The sequence below is a fragment of the Taudactylus pleione genome, unplaced genomic scaffold (genome assembly GCF_031769625.1).
Source record: "Taudactylus pleione unplaced genomic scaffold, aTauple2 ptg000520l, whole genome shotgun sequence".
NCBI classification, from domain to species: Eukaryota; Metazoa; Chordata; class Amphibia; order Anura; family Myobatrachidae; genus Taudactylus; species Taudactylus pleione.
The window spans coordinates 10,554,886-10,574,623 of record NW_028284922.1 but is presented as its reverse complement, the minus strand read 5'-3'; the positions used below and the strand labels follow the sequence as shown (position 1 = coordinate 10,574,623).

Here is a 19,738-nt window from a genome sequence, read left to right as displayed (position 1 = left end):
ACACGACTAGAAGGGCTGTTTAATACACAAGGAGGATAGATGTATGTGGACACATCTGTATTTGCCACCACACATAGAGATGCAGTAAGACAACAGGAACTAGGAGAAAGAGAACTGCAGTTGGAAAATGCCCATGGCAGCAATTTTTCCAGCGTTTTGCGCATGCGCAGTAGGAAACTCGCTGGGAAAAGAGCTGCTGTGCCATTTTCCCAGTGTCCTGCGCATGCGCAGTAAACTCTTGGCACAGACTAGTGCTTCATCAGTGCGCTGACGGCCGCCGGGGAGAAAAGAGGGAGCCCTGGACGGGGAATGAACACAGGCCGCCTTCTCTCTTAAAACGCCCCTTGTTGAGCAAATCTGTTCTATAGAATGCATGGGCTTAACTACCATATGTGCAAGGGGTGCAGCTCTTTTGGGGCCCATCTTCCTTGTCAAAGCTACATGTGTTATATACATTTTTCACCATTGGGTGGTACCAGGGCCGGATTAAGGGGGGTGGGCGACAACCCCCCCCTGCATCCTCTAGAGCATGCAGGGGGGGTTCTGAGTAGCTAGAAACCCCCCCTGATGGACCAATTCCCCCTGCTACTAACATGGCCGAAGCCAAATATGACAAACCCCGCCCCCAATTGTCCCGCGAGTCGCGCCATTATGGCATGAGGGGCGGAGCCTAATGATGTGAGCAGCAGCTCCATAAAAAGTAAGTTTGTACAGTATATGTTAGGGGTGAGCGGGTTCGGATTTCTGAAATCCGAACCCCCCCGAGCCCCCCCGATCCGAGTCCGATCCGAGTCAGGCTCGACTTTTCCCGCCTGACTCGGATCTGAAATCGAGGCAAAACGTCATCATCCCGCCTTCCGAGTCTCGCGGGTTTTGGATCCTATATAAGGTACCCGCGTTGGCGCCATTTTCTCACTCGGCTGTGGACAGTGAAGAGGGAGGGTGGGAGTTAGGGCTGGCTGGGCTGTGTAGTGTAGTGTAGTGCTGCTGTTGTCCACTACTTCAAAGTCCATAGGGGCTGGCTGGACTGTGTTGTGCAGTCAGTTCTCCATAGGGGCTGTGTCCACTCCAAAGTCCTGCGCAGTGTCCCAGTCCTAAAGGGGTGCTGTAGTGTTGTCCAGGGGGTGCTCTGTCCATCAGGGGTGCTCCCCCCAAGTGCTAAAAAAATAATATATTTTCTGTGTTTGTGAATTGTGTGCGCAGTAGCCACGTGCATCAACAAAGTAGTGCCAAGCGTGCGCCTGTGTCATAAGTAAAGGGCCGGCTGGCTTGACCGTTAAAGGGTGCTGTAACCCCCGAAAGTACACTCCAAACCAAAAAAAAAAATATTTTCTGTGTTTGTGAATTGTGTGCGCAGTAGCCGCACGTGCATCCACAAAGTAGTGCCAAGCGTGCGCCTGTGTCATAAGTAAAGGGCCGGCTGGCTTGACCGTTAAAGGGTGCTGTAACCCCCAAAGTACACTCCAGTCCAAACCAAAAAAAAAATTATTTTCTGTGTTTGTGAATTGTGTGCGCAGTAGCCGCACGTGCATCAACAAAGTAGTGCCAAGCGTGTGCCTGTGTCATAAGTAAAGGGCCAGCTGGCTTGACAGTTAAAGGGTGCTGTAACCCCCAAAGTACACTCCAGTCCAAACCCCTAAAAAAATTATTTTCTGTGTTTGTGAATTGTGTGCGCAGTAGCCGCACGTGCATCAACAAAGTAGTGCCAAGCGTGCGCCTGTGTCATAAGTAAAGGGCCGGCTGGCTTGACCGTTAAAGGGTGCTGTAACCCCCAAAGTACACTCCAAACCAAAAAAATATATATTTTCTGTGTTTGTGAATTGTGTGCGCAGTAGCCGCACGTGCATCAACAAAGTAGTGCCAAGCGTGCGCCTGTGTCATAAGTAAAGGGCCGGCTGGCTTGACCGTTAAAGGGTGCTGTAACCCCCAAAGTACACTCCAAACCAAAAAAATATATATTTTCTGTGTTTGTGAATTGTGTGCGCAGTAGCCGCACGTGCATCAACAAAGTAGTGCCAAGCGTGCGCCTGTGTCATAAGTAAAGGTCCGGCTGGCTTGACCATTAAAGGGTGCTGTAACCCCCAAAGTACACTCCAGTCCAAACCAAAAAAAAATATATTTTCTGTGTTTGTGAATTGTGTGCGCAGTAGCCGCACGTGCATCAACAAAGGAGCAGCGCCAAGCGTGCGCCTGTGTCCCATAAGTAAAGGGCCGGCTGGCTCTTTTCTTAAAGGGTGGTGTAACCCACAAAGTGCACTACTCTCCAGCAAAAATAAAAAAATATTTTCTGTGTTTGTGTGCGCCTTAGCCGCACGTATATATCAAATCGATATAACATAAATGGAGGACCAAACTTTCTCTGATAAAAATAAAATAGAGAAAGATCAAGAACCACTTCCTCCTAGTGCTGAAGCTGCTCCCACTAGTCATGACATAGACGATAACATGCCATCAACGTCGTCTACCAAGGCCGATGCCCAATGTCATAGTAGAAGCCACATACAATCCCAAATGACAAAGTTCAGGAAAATGACCTTAAAAAAAACATTTAAATCATCTGAAGAGAAATGTAAACTTGCCAATATGCCATTTATGACACGGAGTGGCAAGGAACGGCTAAGGTCGATCCCTAGTATGTTCATGACTAGTGGTTCAGCTTCACATGACGATGGAAGCCCTCCTCCCGCTAAAAAAATCAAACGAGTTAAGCTGGCAAAAGCACAGCAAAGAACTGTGCATTCTAAGAAGATATCACAAATCCCCAAGGAGAGTCCAAGTGTGGTGGTGGTTGCGATGCCTGACCTTCCCAGCACTGGAAGGGAAGAGGTGGCTCTTTCCACCATTTGCACGCCCCCTGCAAGTGCTGAAAGGAGCACCCACAGTCCACTTGCTGATATGCAAATTGAAGATGTCACAGTTGAAGTACAACAGGATGAGGATACTGGTGTAGCTGGCGCTGAGGAGGAAGTTGGCGAGGAGGATTCTGATGGTGATGTGGTTTGTATAAATCAGGCTCCGGGGGAGACAGTTTTTGTCCGTGGGATGAAAAAGCCCATCACGGTCATGCCTGGGCAGAAGACCAAACATTCCACCTCTTTGGTCTGGCAATATTTCTATCCAAATCCGGACAACAACTGTCTTGCCATATGTACCATATGTAAACGTGGAATAAGTAGGGGTAGGGACGTTAACCACCTAGGAACATCCTCCCTTATACGGCACCTGCAGCGCGTTCATAATAAGTTACTGTCAAGTTCAGAAACTTTGGCTAAGACCGTAAGCAGTCCAGGGACACCTAAATCCCGTTGTCCTGTTGTATCCAAGCGCCTGCAACCCACACCGTCAACTCCCTCCTCGTCAATTTCCTCCTTAGTCAGGATCGGAAGTAGTCCTGCAGGCCATGTCACTGGCATGACTGACTCTCCTATCTGGGATTCCTCCGGAGGATCCTGCATTGCTACGCCTCCTGCTGCTGCTGTTGCTGCTGCTGGGAGTCGTTCATCATCCCAGAGAGGAAGTAGGAACACCACTACTTTTACTAAACAATTGACCCTCCAACAGTCCTTTAAGTACGACAGCAGTCATCCTGAAGCAAAACGTATAACTGAGGCCTTGACTGCTATGTTGGTGTTAGACGTGCGTCCGGTATCCGCCATTAGTGCAGTGGGATTTAGACAATTGATGGAGGTAGTGTGTCCCCAGTTCCAAATCCCGTCTAGATTCCACTTCACTAGGCAGGCGATACCGAAACTGTACAGAAACGTCAACAAAAGTGTCCTCAGTGTCCTGAAAAATGCTGTTGTACCCAATGTCCACTTAACCACGGACATGTGGACAAGTGGAACAGGGCCGACTAAGGACTATATGACTGTGACAGCCCACTGGGTAGATATATCACCTTACGCAGCAACAGCAGCAGCATCACCAGTAGCAGCATCTCAGAAAAACCACCTCGTTCCAAGGCAGGCTACGCTGTGTATCACTGGTTTTAGTAAGAGGCACACCGCCGACAACCTCTTAGAGAAACTGAGGGAAATCATCGCCCAGTGGCTTACCCCACTTAGACTCTCCTGGGGATTTGTGATATCTGAAAACGCCACCAATATTGTGTGGGCATTACATCTGGGCAAATTCCAGCACGTCCCATGTTTTGCTCACACAATAAACTTGGTGGTGCAGAATTTTCTGAAAAGCGACAGGGATGTGCAGGAGACACTTTGGGTGGCCCGAAAAATTTCTGGCCACTTTCGCCATTCAGCGACTGTGTGCCGAAGACTGGAGCGCCAGCAAACACTCTTGAACCTGCCCCACCATCATCTGAAGCAAGAGGTTGTGACGCGGTGAAACTCAACCCTCTATATGCTTCAGAGGATGGAGGAGCAGCAAAAGGCCATTCAAGCCTATATATCCACCTATGACATAGGCAAAGGAGGGGGTATGCGCCTGACTCAAGCACAGTGGAGAATGATTTCCGTATTGTGCAAGGTTCTCCAGCCCTTCGAACTTGCCACACGTGAAGTCAGTTCAGACACTGCCAGCTTGAGTCAGGTCATTCCTCTCATCAGGCTTTTGCAGAAGCAGCTGGAGAAAGTGAAGGAGGAGCTAAGACAGAGCAATTCCGCTCGGCATGTGGGACTTGTGGATGAAGCCCTTCTTTCGCTTTGCCAGGATTCCAGGGTGGTCAATCTGTTGAAATCAGACCACTACATTTTGGCCACCGTGCTCGATCCTAGGTTTAAAGCCTATGTGGTGTCTCTCTTTCCGGCTGACACAAGCCTGCAGAGGTGCAAAGATCTGCTGGTGAAAACACTGTCAGCTGAAGCGGAACGTGACACGTCAACAGCTCTTTCTTCATTTTCTCCCGCAACTGGGGCTGCCAGGAAAAAACTTAGGTATCCTAAGCAACCCGCTGGCGGTGATGCAGGGCAGGCAGGACCAAGTTTGGACATCTGGTCCGGACTGAAGGACCTGGCAACAATTTCTGACATGTCTACTGTCACTGCATATGATACTGTCACCATTGACAGAATGGTGGAGGATTACATCGGTGACAGCATCCAAGTAGGCATGTCAGACAGCCCGTACATGTACTGGCAGGAAAAAGAGGCAATTTGGAGGCCCTTGTACAAACTGGTTCTATTTTACCTGAGTTGCCCCCCCTCCAGTGTGTACTCCGAAAGAGTGTTTAGTGCAGCCGGGAACCTTGTCAGCGAAAGGCATAGGAGGTTGCTTCCACAAAATGTGGAGAAGATGATGTTCATAAAAATGAATTATCAACTCTTCCAGGGAGACCAGCCTCCAGAACGTACAGAGGGACCTGTGGTGGTGGATTCCAGCGGGGACGAGTTAATACTCTGTGAGGATGAGGATGTACACAACACTGAAGAGGGTGAGGAATCGGTGGATGAGGATGAGGATGACATCTTGCCTCCGTAGAGCCAGTTTGTGCAGGGACAGATTAATTGCCAGCTTGTTTTGTGGGGGCCCAAACGAACCAATAATTTCAGCCACAGTTGTGTGGCAGACCCTGGCGCTGAAATGATTGGTTTGTTAAAGTGTGCATGTCCTGTTTATACAACATAAGGGGGCCACGTGTTTGTGCCTCCCACTCGTGTCGCTTAGCATAGTCATCCATCTACCTCGGTGCAACCTTTTGGACATAAATACACTATTGTGAGGTGTGAGGTGTTCAGAATAGACTGGAAATGAGTGGAAATTAAGGTTTTTGAGGTTAATAATAGCATAGGAGCAGAAAAACCAACAAATTCTGTGATTATAGCTGTTTTTATGCTTTTTAAAAAAAAAATACAGATCCAAAACACAAAACCCAAAACACCGAAGGGTGGTTTTGGAAAAACCAATCCAGATCCAAAACACGAAGAAAGATCCAGATCCAAAACCAAAACACAAAACACGAAAAGTGGCCGGTGCACACCCCTAGTATATGTACTGTTTAATTGTGTATGCATGTGTTTGTGTATATGTGTACATGTTATTGTATATACAGTATGTGTAGTGTGTGTATACTGTGTATGTGTTAGTGTATATGTGTATGTATGTGTTAATGTGTATATATATATATATATATATATATATGTTAGTGTGTGTACACTGTGTGTATGTGTTTGTGTGTATACTGTATATGTGTGTATGTATGTGTTTTTGTGTGTATACTGTATATGTGTGTATATGGGTTAGCGTGTATGTATGTGTGTATACTGTATATGTGTGTGTGTATATGTATTAGTGTGTATGTATGTGTTTATGTGTGTGTATACTGTATATGTGTGTGTATACTGTATCAGTGATCGCGATAAGCGAAAAAAAATGTGGGTCCCAGGGATCCCTCACTTTATAATATTGGGGTTTTGCTCCACTCTTTTTGGGTCCCATCACATATTATGGGGGCTAAGGGCAAGCATCAGTTGGTGTAGACCTGGGGGTAAAGGCTGGGAGAAGTTGGGTTAGAGCTGGAGCCAGAGGGCAGTAAGGGCATGCAGAACTGGGGACAGGGAAGGGCAAGTGCAGAGAGCAGTTGCGACAGTGCTGGGGTAAGGTGGGCGGTGCACACAGTTAACAGTCAGGGTAAATGGGAAATACACACAGTTACACAGGGGCCTATTCATTAAATGTAAAAATTCAATGGAGATAATTAGCTTTAGAACTGTCATGGAGTTCTAGCTAATTATAGGTGGAATTCATCATTCCACCTCTCCATAAGTATCTATTCCGAAAAGCTGTCATTTTTGCGATGACAGCTTTTCGGGAAATAGATACTTTTCCCTGCCTACACTACCTTATCGCATCTGGAAAACCAGCGCATGTGCAGCACTGCCTACAGATGCGGTAAGTTTCGTAACTGCATCAAATTCCGAAAATTGATAATTTTCGGAATTTGATGAATACCATAATTTCCACATCCCCATACTAATGTATGGGGAGTGTGGAAATTAACGCAGGGGAACTTAGCAAGGAGATATCTGTGATATCTCCTGTGCTAAGTCTGTTCATGAATACCAAAATAACGTTATTTAAGGAAAATGTCCTTAAATACGTTATTTTAGTGTTGATGAATAGGCCCCATAGTCAGGGTTAGGGGGTCTGCACACAGTTACACAGTCAGGGTTAGGGGGTCTGCACACAGTTACACAGTCAGGGTTAGGGGGTCTGCACACAGATACACAGTCAGGGTTAGAGGGGAGGTGGCCACAGCTCCACAGTCAGGGAGGTTTAGGGGGGATGCACATGGTCTCACAATCAGGATTAGGGGGGCTACACAGTCAGGATTAGGGGACTGCACACAGTTACACAGTCAGGGATGGGGGGGAGGTGCGCAGTTACAAAGTCAGGGAGGGTTAGAGGGGAAGCACATGGTCACACAGTCAGGATTAGGGGGGCTGCACACAGTCAGGGTTAGGGGGACTGCACCCAGTTACACAGTCAGGGTGGGGGGGGGGAGGTGCACAGTTACAAAGTCAGGGAGGATTAGAGGGGAAGCACATGGTCACACAGTCAGGATTAAGGGGGCTGCACACAGTCAGGGTTAGGGGAGCTGCGGCCAGTTACACAGTCAGGGTTGAAGGGGGTGCGCACAATTACAGAGTCAGTGTTAGGGGGTGGGGGTGGCCACAGTTACACAGTCAGGGAGGGTTAGGGGATGTACATGGTCACACAGTAGGAGTCAGGGGGGCTCTGCACAGTGATGACTGTAAGCTGTAAGCGACTGACCTGTCTGAGTTCAGGGTCTTTTCTCTGTCACCAGCCATCAGAGCAGCACATCCCCTGTACATGCTGAGAGTCCTCCCAGCACCTCCGGACCAGAGTCCTCCTGACCGCTGTCCCTGGATGCAGAGTCAATCCATCTTCTGAAGAACACGCTGGCACCGCGGACACGGAAGGAGGGGGGTGGTGCCAGGCAGCAATTAAATCAGATGCTGTCGGCAGCCATTGGTTGAGGAGACGCTGCCGGCAGCTATGGGTTGAGGATAATCCGCCATGTGTGTGTATTTGTTTATGTGTGTATACGGTATGTGTGTGTATATGTGCTAGTGTGTATGTATATCTGTTTATGTGTGTATACTGTATATGTGTGTATTTTATATATACTATATACGTCTGCTACATATATATGTGTGTGTGTGTTTTTAATACACATGTATAAATAAAACAAAATTATCTATATATATTTTCACGTAAGCCCCACCCCAGAAAATCCTGTATTTGCCCCTGCCCACACAGGGTCAGGATGACCCTGCGGAGAGCAGGTGTGCCGTGTCCCCTGTTCCCGGATGGGGCTGAGCTGCCGCTGATCTGTGTTCTGAATGCAACAGCACAGTCAGCGCTGCTGCATAGAGCGCAGAGCGGCTCCCGAGTCCCCTCATCACTATCACGTGACACATCCTATCCGCGATGCTGATCACTGATGTCAGGCCTCAGTAATCGCTCTGCGTTCCATGCAGCAGCGCTGACTGTGCTGCTGTATTCACAACACAGAGCCAGAAGGTAAGTAATCAGGGAGGGTGGGGATAGGGGTAGGCTCCGTGTGGAGGGGGAGGGAGGGTAGGCTCCGTGTGGCTTGGTGGGGGCCCCCACAATTTAGTTGCCCCAGGGCCCTCACAAGCCTTAATCCGGCCCTGGGTGGTACATACGGTAGTGGCCCTTACAAACTTTTGCTATGGGGCCTTCAAATACCTAGTTACACCGTTGATCTCACAGAAACAATGCCAGACCAAGTTATACTCTGTGTGTGATGTCTATACATTTCTCCAGCTCTGTAGTGAAATCATTTGCATTTTAGAATATGGTAGGTTTACAATAGAGAGAAGCCAACAAAGTGTTGTATTTCCCACTGTTTAGCTTACAACCTGCCTGTGCTATGGGACAGTTTGTTATGTGAGTCGGCTGACACCGCATTGTGGTATCACACTTCCCGCAGCTGATCATTACCAGGAGCCCATGCTGTGTGTGTCCGTACTCACCTCATTAGCAAAGACGTCACAAAGAGAAAGGTGGAAATGCAGCCCCTCTGACAGTCTGCGTTCTTCTTGTGTCTCTGATGCATCTCCCCGCCACAATTGTCACAGCAACGACACATGCAGAAGCACAAACCCACCAGTGGCATCAACAGGAAAAAGAGGACTCCCAGCACCGCAGCCACAATAAAGCCAATCTCATAGTGTATTGCCTGAAATATCAACAGAAACACATCATTGGTATCCAAAATCACATCCAGTTCTGCTATGGTAATACTGTAGGTCTAAAGCCTAGTTAATGTGAAGCTGTGCTCTCCTTCTGGTGTCTGTGTCCTTGTACTCTAATGCCCCTTTACTTGCTTATTGTACACTGTTCCCAGTAAGGTGTTAGCTATGTAAAAGAAAAAAGTTAAAAAGCAAACTGTACTCTGAAGGCCTGCACTGAGAATGTGTTGTTCAATGCACAACGGAATTCCTATTACATTTGTGGCCGTATTCAATTTGAGGCAAAATGTCGGAATCGTCGATAAATTATCGCCGATTCCGACATTTCGCCTCAAATTTAATTATCGCCGATGACGTCATTTTCACCTATTTGAATTATCCCCATTTTCAATTACATTGACTTTTTGCCGGTGTGAAAAGTCAATGATAACAAAACGGGGATAAGTTTTCACCAGCTTTTTGCTGGCGAAAAAAAGTGCAAAATTGGGGTTTAAGGGTGTAGGCTTACAAAAAATAGCCTGCACCCCTGGGATTGTCATTTAAAAAAAAACTGTGTCAAAAAAAGTTTAGAAATAATTGGGACACCCCAAAAAAATTAATTAAAATTTTGGGGGTAAAAAAAAAAAAATTAGGGGAACAAAGTGCCAAACTATCTAAATTAATTCAGGTCGTGTCCCCATGTATGCGGCAGGTGTTTTCTTCATTGCGGGCACAAGCGGCAGGTACATTTTTGCAGAGTATTAAAAATAACTTTAGGGACTTAAAAAACTGCTTACCCCCCATTTTCATGTACCCCAAATTTGATAGATTTTTTTTTGGGGGGGAAAATAACTATTCCTAAGTGCTATTCTTCACCACTTCTTCATAGCCGCAAAAATGCACCTGCCGCGGCTATTAAAAACCCGACTTCCTTCAACAGCCAAAATTGGTGGTACACATAGTGATCCCCCATGTCTGGACATCTTTAGGGGGGGTCACCGGCATATTTCCCGAAAATTCCCGTTTTTTTTCCGTAGATGGTGCGAAAAGTCCTTTTAAAAAAACAGGGATAATTTTTCAATTACCTTTAGCAGGTGAAAAAAGTGCAGATTTGGGGTTTAGGGGTGCAGGCTTAAAAAAAATAGCATGCACCCTTGGGAATTCCCCCTTAAAATGAAATGTGCAAAAAGAAGAAGTAAGAAAAAAAAAAAAATCGGGACACCCCCAAAAAATAAACTTTTTTTATTGTGGTGAAAAAACAAAAATACTAAAAAACTAAAACCCATTTCTAAAATAGACAAATTAATTCCACAGGGGTTCCCTTATATTCGGCATGTGTTTTCTTCATTGCGCAGAGTAGCGGCACGTGCATTTTTGCCGAATTTTCAAAAAATTAGCTAACGGACTTAAAAATATGCTAGTACCCATTTTCATGCACCCCAAATTTGATGGGATCACTTTTAAAAACAAATAAAAAAAAGCTAAGTGCTCTTCTGCATCACTTCTGCAGTATCGGGAAAAAGCACCTGCCACGGCTATATAAAAATGCAGAACACATTCTGCAGGGCTAAACGGGGGTACCCAGACTGAACCCCGATGTCTGGACATCTTTAGGGGGGGGTCCCTAGAATATTTCCAGAAAATTCCTGTTTTATTTCGACGATCCAAATTTGCTGGGTCCCGTTTTCGATATTTTTAAAATGAATACAGGGATAAAGCGCCCGATACTTTATCCCCAGAAAATCAGCGATGTGGAGCGAAAAGTCCAGCACGGACCAAATTGAATACGGCTCTTTTTAACACAAACAATCAGTTCCAGAGCACACCGGTTATTGTCCTATATGTAAGAGCTTTATAACTGTGTTTTAATGTTCATTTGGGCCTGCAAGACTGTGGTGAAATGCGTGTAGCTAGGCCATTACAGGAATGAAAGCTGTGCAGATATGCATCAAACCTCTCTGGTACCTTACCCACTGGTAACAGTACAAGTGAACATAACTACTCAGTATTTACATCAGTGACTGCACTACCTTAGTATCCAGAAATGAAAACATAGGGGGAAGGATGCATCAAGCATCGCATTTTCATACAGCCACTGATCTCATACATTGCGGCGTTTAGGAATGTAGTATGCAAGGACATTTAAGCAAAAGACATCTCCTCCAATAAGAGCTGTCCTTTGAGGAGTGGGGATTTCCGGGTTTATGTGCAAGCCGTGGGGGACCCGGGAGGGATCCTATTGGATCCCTTTAGGGAAGTCTCCGATAAGAAGCCCAAAGGCTTCTATTAGGCAACTCCATCTATAGATGATATTGCCTATCTGGTACAAGCTTTTCCGGAGCTTGGTGCTACGGTGATTGCCGTGAAACCTCCAAAAATGGCATTTCTGGAGGCCTGACCACATTTGTCTCTTCTCCGAAAATGCATCCAAAAGGCATAAAGCTGCTACTGACATCTGAGGATGGTGCTAGCCTTCGGCACCGAGCTTTGGAGCTTGGTACACATTTTCAGGAGATTTCTGTGAAATCTACTGATTTTAGCTATTATTTAGCACATTGCCAGTAACCATAAAATTATGCAGAAACTATAGTTTGTTGATAAACATGCCCCCTAATCATTTAGGTAGATATAACCACACGTTTGGAGATCATAGCATACACATGCATACAAAGCATATTACACTATACACAGATGGAAATACTTGTAACATAAGTTACTTAGGGGTCTATTTACTAAGCTTTGTTAGGAGATAAAAGTGAACGGCAGTTAGGTATCCGGCAATCAGCTCCTAACTGCCATTTTTCAAACACAGCCTGTGACATGGCAGTTAGGAGCTGATTGGCTGGTACCTTACCTCCGTTCACTTTTATCTCCTAACAAAGCTTAGTAAATAGACCCCTTAAACTCATAGAAATACACTCGATAGATGCTATTATGAGACGTTAGCACATAATATACATATGAATTTCTATGTAACAAAACTCAATTATCTGAGATGTCTCAATTCACCAATACGGCCAGTAAGTTACCCACTACACAGCTTCTGATTTTCTACTTACGTCCATATATCTTATATTCATTTACTGCCAAATTGTAGCTACTGTAGTCTGAGTCATGGGATCAGCATAAAAATATTAAAAACAACTTCTGTTAAGAGCTGCCATTCCCTTCCTTACAGCCGGTGTCCATCCCCTTCCTAGTGTGCACTCTGCATTTACAGGAGCAGGCTCTAATATACCAGTTTTGTAAACACAACTCATCCTGTAGACATGTAATACTCTACCCAATTGTGTAATATTGGTCATATTACATTTGGCAGAACACACTTAAAACTGTTAGGTTCAATCATAAACTAAATGTTTCCTATTATTCATACTTATTTTTCAGCCAGTTTTATATTCCCCAACACTATAATGACAATACAGTATTTCCGTGAGGCATTATTTAATATTTTCAAAACATAATGTTAATATTGTAAAGTGATACCACTTTTAGCATCATATAGATAATTTCATAGTCCTGTATGGTCTCAGTAACTTCTAATATCCTTATAGTTATTTTAGCCAATACATTTCATACTGGAGCCAGGGTGCACTTGAATGGATGAGTTTATTAACAATGATGTTATAATGAAAAGAGAGGAAGCAATGGGAGACAGGCTAGGCTTTCTCAATTACTTTAATTGTCTTAAGGATATATGCTGCATGTACTGGAACATTACCAGGGAACCCTCATAAGGGGCGTAATAACATATATATCTGCATCTGGCGACAACTGTTACATATAAGTGATCATCAGTGTAACACAATGATTTAACTAGGTAATTTCAGTTAATGACACAAGCTAAAAATATACCGAACTACTCCCTACACTAAAAAAATAATTAATATTGGCAGTAACAAATCAGTGGTTAGATGACATTTGGATACAGTCCAAATAACATCTTTCTATACTATGTCATTGTTTCAACGAATGTGATATTAATTATCATTTTATTAATCTGCCTTGGAACAAACTTTCCCTCTGCCATTATGTTGCATGGCCTACATCCACTAGCTCTAGTTAAAGGGAAAATAGACCCAAAATTTAAGTAGGTTTTAATGTAATTAAAGAGCTAAATTATAGGTAAATTATATTGAATGAATGGGACAAAGCTTGCTCAGCCTGAAACCATTAGAGCCTGCTGTATGGAGAGCCAACGTTACTAGGCTATTCCATGTCATTGACCCCAGATGGTTATTACATTTCACCTCAAAGCACCAGATGAAGCCCCACACAGCATATGCGGGATGCGGTTAACATACCGATGTTAGGGATGCCGACTGCCGAAAGGCAGGCGCCGGAATCCCGATCACCGACGCCGGAATCCCGACGTGACTGGGGATGCCAACGTCAAAATCCCAGCAGCCGGCATCCCGCTCGTAAGGTGACCAGGGCAAGGCAAGTATTAGCCACGTGGGTGGGGTGGGGGAGGGGAGGGTTAGGTTTAGGCACCACAGGGGGACTTAGGGTTAGGCGCAGGAGGGGAAAGGTTAGGGTAATGCTCCAGACAGGGGGGTTAGGTTCAGGTGTAACCGGGGGGAGGTTAGAGTAGGCACTAAGAGGGGAGGGTTAGGTTTAGGCACTTACCGGGAGGGCTAGGGTTAGGGTACGGGATAAGAAGGGTTAGTATGAGGGTACAAAAAGGGAAGGTTAGGGGGTATATAGGACAGGGGAACAGTACTCACTGTTCCTCTAGCGGGATTCCAACCATTGGGATGCCGCTGTCTGTGTACTAACAGCTGGCATCTCCTCCGTCGGTATTTCATACCAATTCCGCTTGTACGTAGTGCTTGAGCCTGACAGCCATCACAGGCAAATAAAGCACAGATTTGGGAGAGTACAGATGTAGCCAGCCTCATCTTTGCCTCGATGCGCCCACACGTGCGCACGCATCATGGCAAAGCGCAGCAATCACCAGGCTGCGAGCACTCACAGCCGGTGATTACCCTATTGAAGTCTATGGTGTGCACGTGCATATGCATGTGCACACCATAGATATGGGCACTCTAGTCGTGCCATCCATGCTGCGATGCACTTGCATTGCGGCATAGAGGAGTGTGGCTACATCTGTATATGCACAGACAGCAAAGAGATGCTCTGCGACTTGATTTTAGTTGAATGGTTATAGGGAAGAGAAGGGGCATTATCTAAATAAATATATAACCTACACTGATGACTCTGTGATTGTTTTCTGCCAGGAGTGCCGCATCAAAAAGTGGAGTATATATAATATATATATATATATATATATTTATTGACGTGCGGTGAGGCAAATGGCTGGTGAGGCACTGGCTAGTATCAGAACCAGATTTACGGATACATACAGTATATGAACCTGAGGGTACATGTGGGCATTATACAAAGGTGCAGCAGTATATGGTCTGGTAATTTGGTGTGTTTTGATCAGGGATATGTGGAAAAGGTAGACAGAGGAGGCAGTGCCTCACCTACCATACACTTTTTACTCCAGAGTTTTGACTATAAAAATGATTAGAATAATACAAAGAATATATTTAGAACATTTTCTTATCATTATTATAGTCAAAACTTTGGAGTATACTTAAGTATGACAGGAAGTATCACCAAGTATGACAGGAAGGGGTCTAATGTTAGTGTAAGCAGTGTTAGGAGACAGAGTGAAAAGTGATAAGTAAGTGATAAGGTACCAGCCAATCAGCTCCCAACTGTCATCTCACAGGCTGTGTTTGAAAAATGACAGTTGGGAGCTGATTGGCTGGCACCCTATCACAGACTTATTTTTCATTCTGTCTCCTAACACTGCTTAGTAACTAGACCCCATAGTATGACAGGAAAGGCTCTGCACAACACTGATATATAGTATCTATATATTTATAAAACCATGATTTCCCCAAATGTCTAATAGAATAATCAGTAAACCATGTTATTTTAGTAGGTCTAAATTTTTCACACATCTGATAAGAAGAATGGATATCAGAAACAGGGACATACAAGATTTACAAGACTAACATTTGTCCGATTTTTACTGTTGGATATATAAAAATAAGACTGTCAGTAAATAGACAAATATATTTCTCTAAACAACTACGCAAATCAATGCATTTTCTTTAGTTATTGTAACTTTTCTTAGAACATCATTAACAATAAAACCTGCAGTTTAAATGTCCAGGTATTGTCTCAAATTTCGTGTTGCCACATAACATCTTAGATAAATGAGCAATCACTAACAGTTCCTTATTGTTAGTATTGTACATATATAACTCTCCTCTGGATATTCAGAGCTAAAGCAAGAAGTGTGAAATCCAATCACATCCCAGGGGTTCCCACTGAGATAGCTTATAATGATGTTGGACAGCGCAGTGGAGAAGCGACTTGTGTACAGTCTGACAAAAAGAAATTACCTGCAGAGTCAGGACAACGTTCTCTGGCTGCAGATGTGGAAAGCATGTAATGAAGAGGCAGCAATAGCAAAAACAGGTTAAGGAAATCACAAATGAAGAAATCAAACACACAATTTCACATCAACATATGAAGTCATTCTAATGGTGGGTACACACTGGGTGATATTACTGAGCGACTGCACGATTACGACATCGTAATCGTGCAATCGCTCAGTAATCGTGCACAAATCGTGCACTTTTATGTCGGAAATGACCAGCGATGCGCACTCCCGCTGCTCGTTTCCGACATTGTCCATCGCCTGAACATGCAGCACAATCTGATGACCCCGTCAGGTTGCTGCATGTTGGGGAATGGGGGAGAGAGCCCGGCGCTGAACGATATCGTTAATGATATTGTTCAGCGGCTGTGCTCAATGTCATGAACGACATTGAGCACAGCCTGCCGGGGACACACTACACGATATCGCTCAGGGAGCATATCGTGTAGTGTGTACGCACCTTAAAGCTGCATACACACACAACGATTTTGTTACCAACGATTTTATGTCAGATTATCTGTCAGATTTTTTGAAGTGTAATGAACGATTTTATTGAACTACAAACGATTTTTGCATATTCCCTTAATGAAAATCGTTCAGTTGGCAAGTCTGACTGAACTACAAACTACAAACGTGAATGCGCATGATCGATAATCGTTCATCGTTTGACTCAAAGTGAATAGTTTGAAAAATCGGTGTGTGTATGCAGCTTAACAAGTTAATGTTAAAACAAAATAATGTTGAGCAAGTGGTAACAATATATAGTTATAAATAAATTTTTCGCCAATATATATTTTACTAACATACTATACTATGTAGGTGCTCTGCCCAATTTTTATGGTGTATTTTCGGGTACTGATCTGTGCAGTGCTTCTTTTTGAAGGGCCGCAAAGCCACGCCCCCTATGCATGAAGCCACACCCCTTTTACCGTCTCACAGCTTCACCGCGCGCACAACATGCCTGCACGCACCAGATGTCACCATAGGGAGGGACGCTACTGATCTTGCAAGTAGCAGTGCAGTATGCTGGAACAGTGGTAATTGTAGGATTATACGCCAGGTTTCTCCGAGCTAAGTGGGAGACATCTGTCTCCAATCGTGTTACTCTGTCACAGTAAAAAATCAAGATGGCCCTGCGCATGCTCAGTAGTAACTTCGGTGGCCATCTTGGAACAGGGAACGAAGCTTTCCCGGAGGAACAAAATAGAGTCTGTGCAGTAGAGCAACTCCCTTATCAACATATTCAAATCCTGATTTTCTTCTGATTAGAGTGGAGGACATTGCTACCACTTTCCAGAGTTTAAAAAAGTATCAGATGTTATCATTTCAGTTCATCCTGCTTACTTGCTATGACCATTTGGCTTACAGTACAGCGGAATCTTTTACATGTGCATGTTGTACGTTTCAGAATGCGGAAATATGGAGCGTAAGCATCTATTTTAGCACACACTGCACCCACATTCAGTAAACACTAAATAAAATAAAAAGTGGAAGCAGACTTAATAAGCAGTATTTACTTTGTTATTGTTTTTGTTAACATTATAAAATTGTTAAACTTTTTAAAACAAATAGACAATTACATTTTGCTGCCCCCCAAATGGCTGTTTTGGTGCCTTCATTAGTTGCACCCTGCGTGTAATTAACTATAAATGGTTTACAAATCACCTTTTGATAGTCATTACGCGTTTCTCCAAACTTCTGCTGTGCTATTCGTTTCACAAGATCTGAAATAGACAATGAAAAAGAACATTAGTAGGATACTATTATACAGACGATCTCTTCACTAGGAATATATGAAGAGAAATGTGTGGTTAAAGTCATCAGTTACATACACCAATGCCCACATACTGGTATGCCGACCTCCACTGCCAACACAAATTACTACTACCACCCACCTCAAATGTATAAAATATAGAATATAGAAGACATTAAACATATATGGAGGCTATTGAAGTCGCTGACATGGCATCCATTACCATGACCTAATAGTGAATTTATATTTCTACCTCTACATTCTATACAACATCATGCATGCTAGCACATGTACTGTTCCTCAATAAATCGGGGGGCTGGTAGAAGGCGGTTTCTAAGGAAACATTGTTTGCAAATATGACCTTTGCACTCGTGGACCACTACATTAATCATCCACTGATTCAGTGGCTCCTTATACTGACGTGTGATACATTGTACATTGTCTGGGACATATTAGGCTAGAAATGAAATACAACTGTCTTGTAGCTACAACCAATCCCTATTATCAAGATCATGTGGCTGTTACTGGATTGAGGGCAAGATATAGGGGTCTAGTTACTAAGCAGTGTTAGGAGACAGAGTGAAACCTGATAAGAAAGTGATAAGGTGCCAGCCAATCAGCTCCCAACTGTCATCTCACAGGCTGTGTTTGAAAAATTACAGTTGGGAGGTGATTGGCTGGCACCTTATCACAGACTTTTCACTTTTCACTCTGTCTCCTAACACTGCTTAGTAACTAGACCCCGTAGAGATGTAGGCTATTCCCATATTTACGCAGTTGAGTGATTATTGGACGACTGCACATGCATCATGGTCCCAAGGCGCACGTGCCAATGTACCTTTGTGATACTGCACGCAGTGAGGATTACTTTGCAAAGTGGTTGGGGTGAGGTCATGTGTAGTGGCGGCAAAAAACATAGGCGTGTCCCAACCATTTTTCGGGGCATGTCGCAGCCTGGAGATGCGATTCCATATGCAGATAAAGTGGTTCTACCTCTCAGTCCAGAGACAGCCATTCTGTGTGACCATAGGACTAGGCAGATAGCTGATTATCGCATGATATGCGACGGTGGCTGCATATGTGTAGGCACTTGCTTGGGTCTGCGAAGCCGCCGGTGGGCGTCTCAATACATTTTCAGCCGGTTACAGCATTAGCACAGTTTCACACAGCAGCTGCTTGCTAGCGGGATTGCAGCTGCGAATGCTTTGCTTTGAATGATTGTTGAGGGTTTGTGACTGAAATTCCGTGATGAGAAGCCAACTTCAAATAGTGGGTAAGTCCTTAGTGGTGCCAGCAGGTGGCACTGTGTATTCAGAGTGATACTAAACTTATAATTATAATGGTATTCTTGGTGTCTGCGATGTTAGAATAGTAATTCCAAAATGATGCTCTGTGCCATTTGCTCTATACAAAAGACATGCAGAGAGACGTTTCTTGTGATGGTCACCAAAGTATGGAAAATAAAGGTTCGTTTCAACTAGGAAAAAGTAGGAAAACAAAAATAGTAGGCACAATGTAAATGGGGCATAATGTAAGTGGGGCATAATAGACAGTTATCAAAGGGTGAAAAATCCTATTGACTGACTCACCATCCCACCCGTGGGTCAGAGCCGGTGGGTTTGATGTATGGACGACTCTCTCTTACCTGCTGCTCTGCATAGGTGAATAACTGTCGCACATGTGTAAGGGCTGGGCATGTCCACAGAGTGAGAAGAAATGTGTGGGTGATGTGCGGCCACACCCCTGTGTTGTGTGGCCACACCCCCTTTTTATGCTACATACGTGCAGCATGGAAAAGGGGGTGTGGGACAGTCTGCCTTATAAATCATGCTAATATCATTGCATACCTCCCAATTGTCCTGAGTTTTGCAACACAGTCCTGGTTCAAAGGGGAGTTTTGGTAATAAGTAGCCATTTATGGTTGTACGGGGTCAGGGTTTTGGTGTATCAGGGTGAAGTTTGGCCAAATTAGTGGGGGCTTATCTTGTCCAGATTTGGTATTTTGGGAGGTTGTAAGCGCACATAAAACAAGTGCAGACAATGCTATCTATTATTAGTAATAGTCTTCAGCAATGCTGGATAGTGTTTATATAAGAAATAATTGCAAATTACTGGTGCATTTGGGTGAAGGAGTTAGACACTTTAATATGCTGTGCCATGACTTGTGCCAATCATTACAGCCCTGACTGAGTGAATACTGTAGGTTACTGATATAAATCACACATCACTAGTATTTATGAATATAACATCACCGGTGCAGCTGAGTGATACCCATCTGCTATGGTGAGACTGGGGCCGGACAGTAAGATGTAACACTTTATATAGCTATTCTCTTGCAGATGTGCAGGT

General features: G+C 44.4%; 1 protein-coding gene across 16 annotated transcripts in view; it reads right to left on the bottom strand.

Moving 5' to 3' along the window:
- PROM1 (prominin 1) overlaps window positions 1-19,738 on the bottom strand; it is a 238,200-nt gene that overhangs the window by 138,111 nt on the left and 80,351 nt on the right. For 15 of the 16 annotated variants that reach the window (XR_015870062.1, XM_088450647.1, XM_088450645.1 and 12 more), the window contains 3 exons: window positions 17,302-17,360; window positions 15,599-15,625; window positions 8,979-9,184 (listed from right to left, as the gene is read on the bottom strand). Coding sequence is in view for 15 of the 16 variants with exons in the window: in XM_088450647.1 (XP_088306773.1) it covers window positions 8,979-9,184; window positions 15,599-15,625; window positions 17,302-17,360 (292 nt within the window). In the remaining variant the exon portion in view is untranslated. The remainder of the gene's footprint in view (window positions 1-8,978; window positions 9,185-15,598; window positions 15,626-17,301; window positions 17,361-19,738) is intronic. The other variant, XM_088450654.1, reaches the window with a different exon arrangement.